The 12,205-nt window shown below is 40.8% G+C and overlaps 1 protein-coding gene across 2 annotated transcripts in view; it reads right to left on the bottom strand.

The window, feature by feature from the left end:
• The window catches only part of PTPN14 (protein tyrosine phosphatase non-receptor type 14), a 125,524-nt gene that overhangs the window by 44,727 nt on the left and 68,592 nt on the right, over positions 1–12,205 (bottom strand). For both annotated transcript variants that reach the window (XM_075042658.1, XM_075042659.1), the window contains exon 4: positions 315–412. In XM_075042658.1, coding sequence (XP_074898759.1) covers positions 315–412 — 98 coding nt within the window. The remainder of the gene's footprint in view (positions 1–314; positions 413–12,205) is intronic.

Genomic DNA, 12,205 nt, shown 5'->3' with positions numbered 1-12,205 from the left:
CCAGAGAACGTGAAGCAAATTCATTACTGCAAAGTACTCCATGGTAGGGGTTGGAAGAACCGGAGTTTTGTTCAGACTCACTTACAGGGATTTTAGAAATAGGAAAGTTGAACACTGTGATGTGGTCCATCACTCCCACCCTGAGGGTGTGAGTGTTTCATCAACAGCAATCTACCTATGCGCTTTCAAATCAATAGAAAACCCAGCTGTTGTGAGTAGGAGTCATATGAGGCCTTAGTTAGTGCCCAGACAACATATAGAACAAACCAAAAAAGCCAAGGTTGGAGAAGGGCTATGAGGTCACATCATCTTACCTTGCACTGCCAAACCAGCTAGTCGAATTCCCTGCTCCAATGAAGAAAGTAATCGGCCATCAAGAACATCCTTTTTCACTTGTAGGTAATACTGATACCTAGAAACAGAAAAAGAGCACAAATCAGAACAACTATACATTGTACATTTTCTGCAGAACAAAAAGGCTGCTGAAAGCAAGAAAAACTCACCACAAACAGGTCAGGCTGTTAAACAGCAATCTGTACCTGGCTTCAGAAGTTCCACATTACCAAAACAAATCAATATGATCCCTACACGTGCAATGCTTCCAGGTGGATGAAAAGGAAAATAAAAAGTTCTAATCTGTGTTCCCTAGACCACACAGAAGAAGAACATCTGCTGGGATTACTTCCTCCACAGATTTTGTAGAGGTTACTGAAGACCTTGCAATCACCAATACAAAAAGAGGCTGTTCCTTATTTCTTCTATTGTTTTTGCTCCAGTGTCACCATTTTGATAGAAGAAACAGAATTTTAGCAATATACTTTGGCCTACTGACATAACTTTAACTATAACCCATATAAAAGTTTTTTAAATTGGCATCTCTCATCTGTAAGGATGATTTAGACACACAAGTCAAGCAAAACCAGCTTCTAATATCATGCACTTCCTGATCTGCAGTAACTAATCACAAGACAAACTAAGTTGGTTTTAACCACAGCAACAGAACTCACACATTTCACCTTACATTTGCAATAGAGTAGATTAAGACAAACAAGAAGCTTTCCACAGAAAGCTTAACAAGCTACTGTCCCCATTTGTGCATCCCTCTCATCTGCTGAACTGGACCAGACCCACAGCAGAGTTGGTCAGAGCAGCAGGGATATATACCAGTCCCTCCAGCATATCAGGTTAAAGTCCAGTGGAGACAGCTTTTTTACACAGTTGAGTTACAGCGATAAAATGATCTTGCGTCCATCAGCTTAAACTTTTGGTGCAGACATATGTAACCCGTCCCAACTGAGATGAAACACAATTCCTTCTCAGCCGACAAGCAACTCCTCATCAGGTCTGAGCCCAAAGGTAGAGGTAGTACACCAGTGTAGCCACAGTCCATACGTGCCTCAATGCACCCAACCCCCAGACCTGCTGATAGTAACCAATGCGCCTGGGTGACCAAAGTTAGGAAACCCCCCAAACCAGCAAAAAGGTTTCTCAGGCTGTGACCAGATATGCCAAGCTGAACCAGGTTATGAGGTTACTGCGCCCTTCAGCTGTATGCCTGCTCACCCCCTAACACAAAGGGCATCTGCTTAAAATGGCATGGATTTAAAAAATAATTGCTTGAGATCAACTGGGTAAGAAAGAAATGGTACACAAGCATGCCAGCCAGCCTCTGAGACCGCAACCTCTGCAAGGCAGACAGCAAAGAACGGTCAGAAAGACTCAGGGCAGTAAACTCCTAACTGGACTGGGCTGCAACCAGCACACCACATCTGACCTTACCTTCGAACCTTTGGGAATAGCAAAGAAACTGTTCTGGTCTCAATTAGAGTGTAAGTCACCTTCCCGGTCCCAACAGGAAAGGAGAACCACTGTAACATCTCCCACGTTACGGGGACTGCACTGCCTTAACTATACTCACAAATTTTACTGTTGAATTCTCTGTGGAGGCATTAGAAAATACCCACGTGCTTCAAAACCAGCGTAACCCAAGACACGCTTTGAGAGCTATTAATCAAATGCAGCGTTTTATGTTTTTCTTCAGTTAACTTCCATCAGCGACGTGAGATGCAGTAACTTGCCACTAGACAGCACCAACGCTCTGACCAGACCCGCACTCTCAAGGCAGCAAGGTGTGGAGAGGCTACAAGCACCGCAGGGCAGAGAAATCCTCTCAGGGAAGGAAGGCCTCTGCACGTATTCTTCACCTCTGAGAAGTTCCCTTCGGAGTTCACAGTTTTTACGTGTGCTTAAAAGGTAATTGTCAGGTTACTGGTTTTAGTAGTAAAAACTTCCTCTTCCCCTCTCTCCCCTACAAAAGGCAGAAGAACATTTTCAAACAGGAAAAAGATAATCTCATTTAAAATGCTTACATTTGGCTTTCACACAGCCTGATGAAGATTAAAACTTCAGAGGATTTTGAAATTTGACTGAGAAAGGCAGTGTAAAAAGCATACAGCTTCTCAGCCTGAGCCCTGTTCTTCAGCCCCAGGTTTCATACTTGCTCAGTCCAAGAGACAAATCAGCTTGTTTCTACTTCTTTGCAATGACTAAATCCCAATTCTGAAAATACACACACTTTCATACAAGCTTGACATAAGCTGCTTTATCAAGTATGCAGGTAACCAGTTGCTGAATCTGGTCTTCGAGACTTGTAAACCCAAGAGCAGGCTATTTATGTCAATGCTACATATACATGCAGGAGTTAAATATTCTAGTTTAACGGAACAAATGTAAAATCCGCATCTTCCATAAAGTTAGAGCTATTGTTAAACACAAAGTTAAGGACAACGTGAAAGTCAAAACAATGTAAAAGCTTATAGTGACATCCTAGCTCTACAGAAGTCAAGAATGTCACCAGCTTTAGTGGAGCCATGATTTCAACCACAGTGCCCACAAAACTATATATAAACCATAGAAAGAATTATTTAGGTAAGCGTCATCAAAAATACGATGTCAATGCATTTGATACTGTAGTATCAAATATTACGACCAAGACTTTCAAAAGGAACAGCGATGTGGGGTTTTAGTTGCAATTTTAGTTGCCAATACTTTTAGAAAAATTGTTTTAAGCCAGCAGTCAGCACGCACTTTATGAGAAAGATGCCTATTTACAGGTGTTTCACCCTGGTTGTCAAACAGGTCACGTTTAAAAATCTTAATGGGAATATTCTACAACATTATGGTACGGCATTGCATTTACTAACACTAGCAGAATAAAAGTTTAGGTTTTATTATATATGGTAGATTGACATGCAGTAAGAGTTCAAAAGATGTATATAACTACCTCTCTGACATTAACTAGTGTATCCATCAGGAAAAACCTCATGGAGAAAGTTGTCGCTTCTCACAGGCAAACACACTGAAAAGCAATCACGTGCTATGGCTCTGACACCTTTTTCAATGGAAGTGCCAAGATAAACTGAAGAAGATTGAGGCAGAAACCTCTGGTCTGTACCAGCTTCATCTTTACCCCTGGACTGACAGTGACAAGGGTCACCCACCGAAGGCGTCCCCTAACATCTCCTCTCATTGCAGCCACATAAGGCACGAACTGGGACATCTCCTTTCACAAGGCACCAACAAACTGGAGTGGCTAATTCCACCGTCAAGGATGAGGAGGAGCATACCCCGGAGGAAGCTCTGCTGGAAGGCTCTAATAGCTCTACCAGCCACAGATTCATGGCTCAGCCCTGCTGCAAAACTGTGGTCAGGCTCCCTGCCCAGCCAACGGAGAGGAGAAATTGGCCTGTATTCCATCAAGGATTTGAGGCTCCTCCATCTGAAATTACGTTAAATGCTGTTATTATGTCACTATGCTAGCTGAGACTGCTCTTTGTTCGCTTGGATTGCAAAAGTAGATCTATAATTTGAGGGAAATCAAACATTTTAAAAATGATTCAGCTATAGATTCACTGAGGAAAGCTGTTCCAGAAAAGCAGATAAAAACATGCATTTCATAAGCCTCCTATTAGGTGGTTTAGTTGGGAAAGCATATGGAAACTGAACAGAAGAAAAGTTTGCAATCTGCACCCCCAAATAATAAAAGGCAAGAAATTAAAAATTAAGACTTACAAAGCTTTAATCACAGAGCCATTCTGGCATACTAGGGGAGTGCAGGGCAGAAGAGACACCACCACAGCCAAGCTGAAATCTCTCACCTTCGTTGCTCATTTTGGGTTAAACATTTTTAGCAAAGCTGTTGTGTATTCAATACAATAAAGGCTACTACAGTTTGCCAGCCTGTAGCTAATTCCAAGGGGAATGGGAGTGGACAACAAGTCTGAACAAAGCCATAATTATAAGGATATCATTTCCCACAACTCTATTTAGCCAACACAGAAAACATTAAAAGTGTATTTGCATGTATTGCATCAAAAAGCACACTTTTTATAAAGTAAATAAGCTGCAACTGGACAACTATGAGACATCTGAACTCCAGAATCAACATCTGCAGAATCAACCCTTAGTAATCCATACTACATCAGAGGAAAAAAACCACAAATAGTATTAGTAAGCAGCAGATAAGGTTACTGGTTTAAAATTTAATTGTAACACCCAGATTCAGACTTGGCTACAGCTGCGTAAATGTAGAGAAACTCCATTTGCCCATACAATTCTGCATAGACCTCCCAAGATCATGATTCGTGTTTGTTTCTCCTGTCACTTCAAAAAAGAACGTGGGTGTTTGTACAGTGTCACTGAATTCATTGTACCCTTCCATCAGCACTGTTTATCTGATGTATAACATCTGTTGCTGTTTTACATATGCAGAAAGCAATGCTAATTTTACTGATCTCCATTCTCTTCAATGACCAATGCTTCAGATACCACAAGCTATGCAGAACCTGACCTGCTCAATAATGGAAGCGAGATCTTTGTACAGAAATTAAAGGACGGTTTACAAAACTAAGAATATGGGTTAGTTTTGCAGAGTAATTGCACTGGTGCACTGCATCTTCACAATTTTCCTACTAGTGACTTCCACAAAGAACCACAGGGCAAATATTTCATCAATAAATTACTCAATGTTATTGGACCCGGTAGCCTTGAGTAATCAAGCAGCATCCAACTCTGCTAGGAAATGTACCAGAACAAAACAAAAAATGCTTATTGCCCCAGGGATTTACAAACTAAATATATATTCCATACACATACATATATCTGTATGTTCATACAAAAAGGTGACAGGATCAAGATAATAGGGTTCAATACTGTTTGAATGCTGTACTGTGATTGGTCTGGATTTTTGTTATTTGTCCCTGGTTTTACTTTCCTTCTCTGTACATCAGGGACAGAAAGGGTTTTGAATATATGCATTGTATCTAGTGCAGCAGGAAACACTTTTTAAAAAAATTTTTATTTTTTTTTTTAATCAGTCAGTGTGTTTTTCTGGAAATTTCAAGCTGGTATGAATAAATACATTACAGTTTCAATACCAACAAATATATACCTTGAATGTATCTGAAAATACACAAACCACTACAAAACATGTATTAGTTACCCAAGAGGTACAATGCCTTTAAAATAATTTCTAATGATGCAATTACTGGCATGACTAACTTCTTTATAACTCATTAGGTACCTTTTTGGCATTAAGCCTATCTATTGGATAACTGCATAGCTATGTAGTTCAACTTCTTCTCTGGAGGAAGAGAGAACTGCTTTACTGTTTCATTCTCCAAAATAACAAGTCTTTAAGACTCAAAGGAAAAACAGATTGGCGCACAAGTGGTTTAGCTCAAGACTTTCAGCTCTTTTCCAACTTCAAAACTAATTGCAATTTGAGTACAATATGAACTTCTAAAATTAGGAACACAATAAAAGTCTCACTGAATCACAACAACAGTCCAACTCAGCTCATTTGGGTTTATCTTAGTATGGTAATATACTTCTGAACAGAGACACTGCAATGTACACTTATGCAATAATCTGCCCACAGGGGAAGCAGTTTCTCCAGAACAGAGGCCTTTTATCGTTTACTAAAATTATTTTAAGCATTAACTTTGATATTGATGTGCCTATTGTTTACCTCATACCTTAAAATCTGCCATGATTTTGGCTTTGATACTATTTAGCAACAGGATTCCACAGATACCTATATACTATGTTTTAAAGAGAAACCCATTTTTTATTTTAAACACAGGGTGTTTCATGTTTTCTCAGCCTTTGAGTTAGATGAGCCAATGACTCAGCTGTTCAATGGGCAAAGGAACTAATTGATAATGACCAAAAGGTTATTTTTATTTATTTATCACATATTTGAGACAATCATCATAATACTTAACTCTTACTGGTTGCTTTTCTGGGAAAAACACGCTTTAAATAGTACTAATGATCATTAGCCTTATTGTATAAATAGAGCATCTGAGGCACATGGCTGGTGAAGTTACTCATGTAAAGTTGGACAGGAAACCAAGACAGATTTGGGAGATCCAGGTTTTGTTCCCAAGTCTCAACCCAGAGTACTACTTACTAGATGCTGCTTATTTCATGTGGGTCACTCAATATACCACAAGAAAACTGACTGCAAACTTGGGACTGGATTTTATATGGCAAGAAAGGCAGGCAGGTAGACAAGACTGGTCTTTTCAGATACAACGCTCAGTATATTGGCAAAGACGCTGTTACGATTTCTGGGCTTGAGCATGCTGAAACACATTTTAGATGCAAGGATTCAATCAGCACATCTTAATCTAAAGGCACTTTAAAAAAAGAGGTACATACATTGATGATGTCATTGTCAGTAACGCAGTGCTAAGACCTTGTCTTTGCCATTGTAAAAAAAACTTAGATGGTGTTGATAAACAGAACATCTCCAGCTTGCTCCTCTGGAATTTCATCAACTTCTCTCCCAGTGAAAGTCTGATGTTTCACAGCACTAGACAATAGCCATTTATCTGGGATTTGTGGTAGAATATAAAAAGCAACGGCTGTGCTTCCACTACTAAAAGGTAATATTTTTGGAAGGGTATTATTGAGAACAAGTCTACCACACCCTGTCACAGACCTTCAGAAAGATCAGCAGACTTGCCAGGAAAAAAAAGGGAAGGAGACGAAAGAGCCTTTGTCACACATGCAGGAGGAAATTCCTTCAGAAGCTCAAACTGTCAATGCTAATAGTAAAAACACAGTCATACCAGTTTCTAGGGTAGGAACTCCTTGATCATAATAACCTTATAAGGTAGGTCAAGGTTAGCTTCAGGTAACTGAGAAATGAGGCTGTTCAAAAGCAGCATCCAACTGTCTACATCCTCGTTTCCTCCAGCAGCTGGATGGAAAACATGACTGAAACTAAAAATAAAATAAATGAAATACATGGAAAGATTTGTGTCATTCCTTTTCCCCTTCCTAATGAGACAGAACAATGCTGGGTTAGCATCATTTTCACACGTAGGACTGAAAATGGAGGACAGATCAAAATACAGTTCATATCACCTACTTCAACATCGCTCAATCTCTCTCTTCAAAAGCAACAGTTCATAGCTGAAGGGGAGAAAAGGGGATTTGGCTAAAACAGGCTAATTTCACAATGATGGTCACTTTCCATTTGTTTTGATACACAACTTGTGAGCATAATGACAAATGATACACAGCCTCAATGGCTGGCTTGCTCTACGAGCTGCAATGAGGCGCACAATGCAAGGTAAGCTACCGCATCTGACCAGTTGTCATGGTTTAACCCCAGCCAGCAATTAAGCACCACACAGCCGCTCACTCACTCCCCCCACACCCAGTGGGATGGGGGAGAAAACCGGGAAGAGAAGTAAAACTCATGGGTTGAGATAAGAACAGTTTAATAGAACAGAAGAGACTAATAATGGTAATGATAACACTAATAAAATGGCAACAGTAATGATAAAAGGATTGGAATGTACAAATGATGCACAGTGCAATTGCTCACCATCCGCCGATCGACACCCAGTTAGTCCCTGAGCAGCGATTCCCTCCGCCCCCACTCCTCCCAGTTTATATATTGGGCATGATATCACACGGTATGGAATACCCCTTTGGCCAGTCTGGGTCAGCTGCCCTGGCTGTGTCCTGTGCCAACTGCTTGTGCCCCTCCAGCTTTCTCGCTGGCTGGGCATGAGAAGCTGAAAAATCCTTGACTTTAGTCTAAACACTACTGAGCAACAACTGAAAACATCAGTGTTATCAACATTCTTCTCATACTGAACTCAGAACATAGCACTGTACCAGCTACTAGGAAGACAGTTAACTCTATCCCAGCTGAAACCAGGACACCAGTGAAGTTCCTACCAAAGGCCAATGTTTTCCAAAGGTTAAGGTCCAGCTACACAGTCAACTCCTGGCTAAGGATACTCGAACGGGAAAACCTTTGAGCACCTAAAACCAGCCTGATCAGAATTTTGCACTGCTTAGTTGTTGTTTACCACTGCTATCCCATCAGTTTACTACTAAAAAGTTGTTCATTTGTATGCATTCCCCGAAAGACAGTCTATTAACATTTCAGATCTCCACCTCCACCAATTCTTTACACAGCTGGCAGGAGATTTCAAATATAAATGCAAAGTATGAGCACTTTAGGAACAATAAGCTTTTTTCCTGGCATGAATCAGTCAATGAGGTCAAATTTCTGTAGGAAAATTGAGCATTCAAAAAAGAAAAGAATATACGCATTGCAAATGGACAAGGGACCGTTTAGGAAGGTAACACACGCTTTATAACCTCTCACGTATGAACAGCTGCTTCCATATAGCCTGGTATCAAAGTGTTGTGGCTCTTTGGTGTCCAGTATTAAATGGATGGTGAGTGAAACCCTTAGCAGTTAGACAGGAGATAACAGCATCACACTCAGCATTCTCGTTGGCAGCAAAAGACTGAGCTTGGATTGTAAAGGAGTGCTCTGCGAGTGTTTTTCTTTTCCTGCCATTTCTGATGGGCCACAAGCACGGACATGCACCCAGGCCTTGTTGCAGCCCGCAGACATGACACAAGCCTTCCAAAACACGCACTCCTTCCGCGAGAGGCTTAGCCAGCAGATGCAGCTTTACAGTATCCACCAATCTCTATATTTAAAAAGGAACCCCCAACCACAACAGGTCCATCCTCTGTACTTGTACTTTTTGTTAAGAGTGTATTATACTTTTTGGATACTTCAAGTTCAAATAAACCCGCAAACACAAAGTTAAACCTTAAATAAAAAGGCCAGTAATGGCATGCTTTAGCAAGAAAGGAAGGCATGCCACAACCTGATCCTGATTTTCTGCCCTTGAACTCTTGAATTAATTACAACAAATTACAGGGAGCCCCACTACAATTTATAAGCACAATAAACTCCCTTACAACCACCTATAATTTTATCAGAGTTAATCCAAATACCTGAAGAATTTTACAGGACAAAACTCCAACATGCCTTTTAGAGTAAAAAAAAAAAAAAAAAAAAGGGGGGGGGGGGGGAAGCCATATTCTCTTGTATTCCGAGCCCTCTCTCTCAGCAAAGGCTACATTTGGTATCTGCAAGCTGGAGTCCAGCAAAGCCAGGCCCTGGTGACACCATTATAGCATTCATCCTTATAAAGGCTGGTGGGATTGCAAAAGTAAAGCAAAGCAGTCAAAATCATATAATGAGAAGAAATCTGTATTTTAGCATTTTCAGCTGAAAAACAACATCCAGTAGAAGCATAAATATTACATGGAAACACTAAATAAAACATTTGGGAGTAAAGAGTTTGTTAGTCACATATCTTTGAAAAAAGCCACATATCCATCTGGTTTGGGTTTTAAGCACATGCTAAAACTGTTATTGTTCAACATTGCAGTCCTATTGACTTCACACTACTCACATAGTTAAGCTTAAATACATGCTCAGCTACGTGCTCGTGTCTCCTGAGCTGAGCAGAACACTTGCATTTGGCTACAGAGATCCAAAGGTTACAATACAAAAGACTTTATTTTTTCTTATTAGCTTCACTTTCTTTTTTGATCATTAAAAAAAAGGTAGAACTGAGTCGGGTAGGTGAATTGCAGCAATGCCACATACTGCTTTTCATACACAGATATTAAATGCTGTAGAGGAAGATCAGTATTCTCATTCTCCCACTCTACTGGGGGGCGGAAGGGGGGGGATCACAGTGAGAAAACAGGGGCCTGAGGAAGAATGCAACTTCCCATAATGGTGGTAACACTGGAACTAATCCCAGATTGCCTCTTCATCAGTAGGGTCCACAGGTCAAATGGATATCAAAGCCTATGAGAAAAATCCCTCCTGTTAAGCTTCCTTCAGCTTTTTTGTGCAGTCTGCAAGAAAAAAAAAGTATCAGTACTCAGCAGGGGCTTTTTTTGAGTGCAAACCCACAAGGTCTCACACAACTGCTGCCTCTACCTTCACCTTCCTACTAACATGGTCTTCTCCATTCCCGTAGAGGGTCCCAGGGCTCTTTCTCTGCATCCTGGGCTGTATGTGCCAGAGGCAGCTATTGCTCTGGTGTAGGACTGTGAGTTGCCGGGGCTTTTGCGTGCAAAGCCACCTTCTGGCTCAACAGCAAAATCAGTGGGACAACACTGCAAAGTACCACGCTGTATTACTTTGCAGAGCAGTTCTACTAGCCATCACCCCTCCTCTTTGCTGCATGACACAAAACACGGGCTCCAACCATGAATAGGAGCTCCAACCATGAATAGGCTCCACCTATATACAGGTGCTCAATAATATGACATGGCATGCAGCCTACGTGTCATTTCTCACTTAAGTAGTTGCATCCTCAAAACATCAGGTCCTATGCACAGAGAACTACTCATACCCCCAAATCCTTAGATGGCATAAAAGTAATGGCAGCTGTGAAGATCCATCCTCACAAAGATGCAAAAATGAAAAGATGAGCCATGGCTATGTATGCTGAAGACTACTAAACCTCACGGGGAAGAGGAGCACAAAAACCCCTGTGGGTCTTTCCTGATTTGGAACCAGGAAAGATTTCAGCAAAAATGAGATTAGACACCCCCCCCCCCCAAGTTAATAATAGCTTAGATTTACTTCCTTTACTCATATGTGTTGACTCAGTTCAAAATATGCTGTTCCCTGCCCTAAAAACACAGCTAACCTTCAAGCTGTCTCCACTGTGGGAAAAGGTGGTTTAAGTTACATATGGAAGCAATATGAGTCAACAGTTTGAAAATTCTCCTGGTAGCCAGCCAGGTTAATGGCCAAGCAGGTTAGAATATCATGCTAAAAAAATGCAGTGAGTTAACTAGAACATATGTATACTCTAGCTCATACTCTGCAACACTGAAAATAAATATATAACTCTCTTCAACAATTGGGCAAAGTACAGGCATAACTCTAAACTATTCTTTGGACACGAAACAAACCGGAAGACTTCTGATTGGCCCAGGCTCCCCCCCTCCATTATGCCAGTTGGAATAATAAAACATATTGTATACACCCCATAAACCCTGTCCCATTTTTCAATATATATTTTAAATATTCTCCTCCACTAGGGCTCTAAACTCTGGAATGACAGAAGTCCACCAGCCTTTTCTGCTTAAATGTACCGCTGTGCACTGATGCAAAAGTTGAACAGAGTGAACACATCTACCAGTGAACAACCGGTATGCGTATGTAAGCATCCAGAAGCACATCACAAAATGATTGGTTTATGGGTGCAGAGCAGCATGCAAGTGTATTCAGGTGTTACTTTATTCAGAAAGCAAGTGAACACGTTCAAACTACAGAATATGTGCTTAACCTGAACTTTAGGAAAAAATAAATGCTCTGGTAGCCTGCAGTGAAACCTTGTTCACAAATTTATGGAACTCATAAAAAAAAATCCTATCAGCAAAACCTTTAGGTATTATCCCAACCTCACATAATCAATGTCTGAGAAAGTCCTATTGATTTAGTGGAATTTTACCTTGTAGGGAGCTAAAATCCAGTCTGTTCACTACTGCCTTTTACAGAAATCTGCCTTGGTAATAAGAAAACACTGCTTGAAATGTGACACAATGAAACTGCCACCTATCTATAGGCCATCAGTACAATAGCTCATATTCCTGTGAAAAGATTGTTGAAGCACCTACATTAACACTCACTGCCAGCGTACAACAGGAAAACTCAGGTTGTTTCCACCTCCCAAAGAGCTTGGTGACCCTAGTGTTTTCACAGGAATCGTTGAAAACAGTCACCCCACGCATCACTAAATCATGCAATAAAACCACGGCCCAGGAAGTTCTAACGTCCCAGTGA

Source organism: Buteo buteo, chromosome 12 (assembly GCF_964188355.1).
Source record: "Buteo buteo chromosome 12, bButBut1.hap1.1, whole genome shotgun sequence".
In the NCBI taxonomy this organism is placed as follows: domain Eukaryota; kingdom Metazoa; phylum Chordata; class Aves; order Accipitriformes; family Accipitridae; genus Buteo; species Buteo buteo.
The sequence above is the reverse complement of the archived record's forward strand: the minus strand, read 5'-3'. Positions and strand labels throughout refer to the sequence as shown.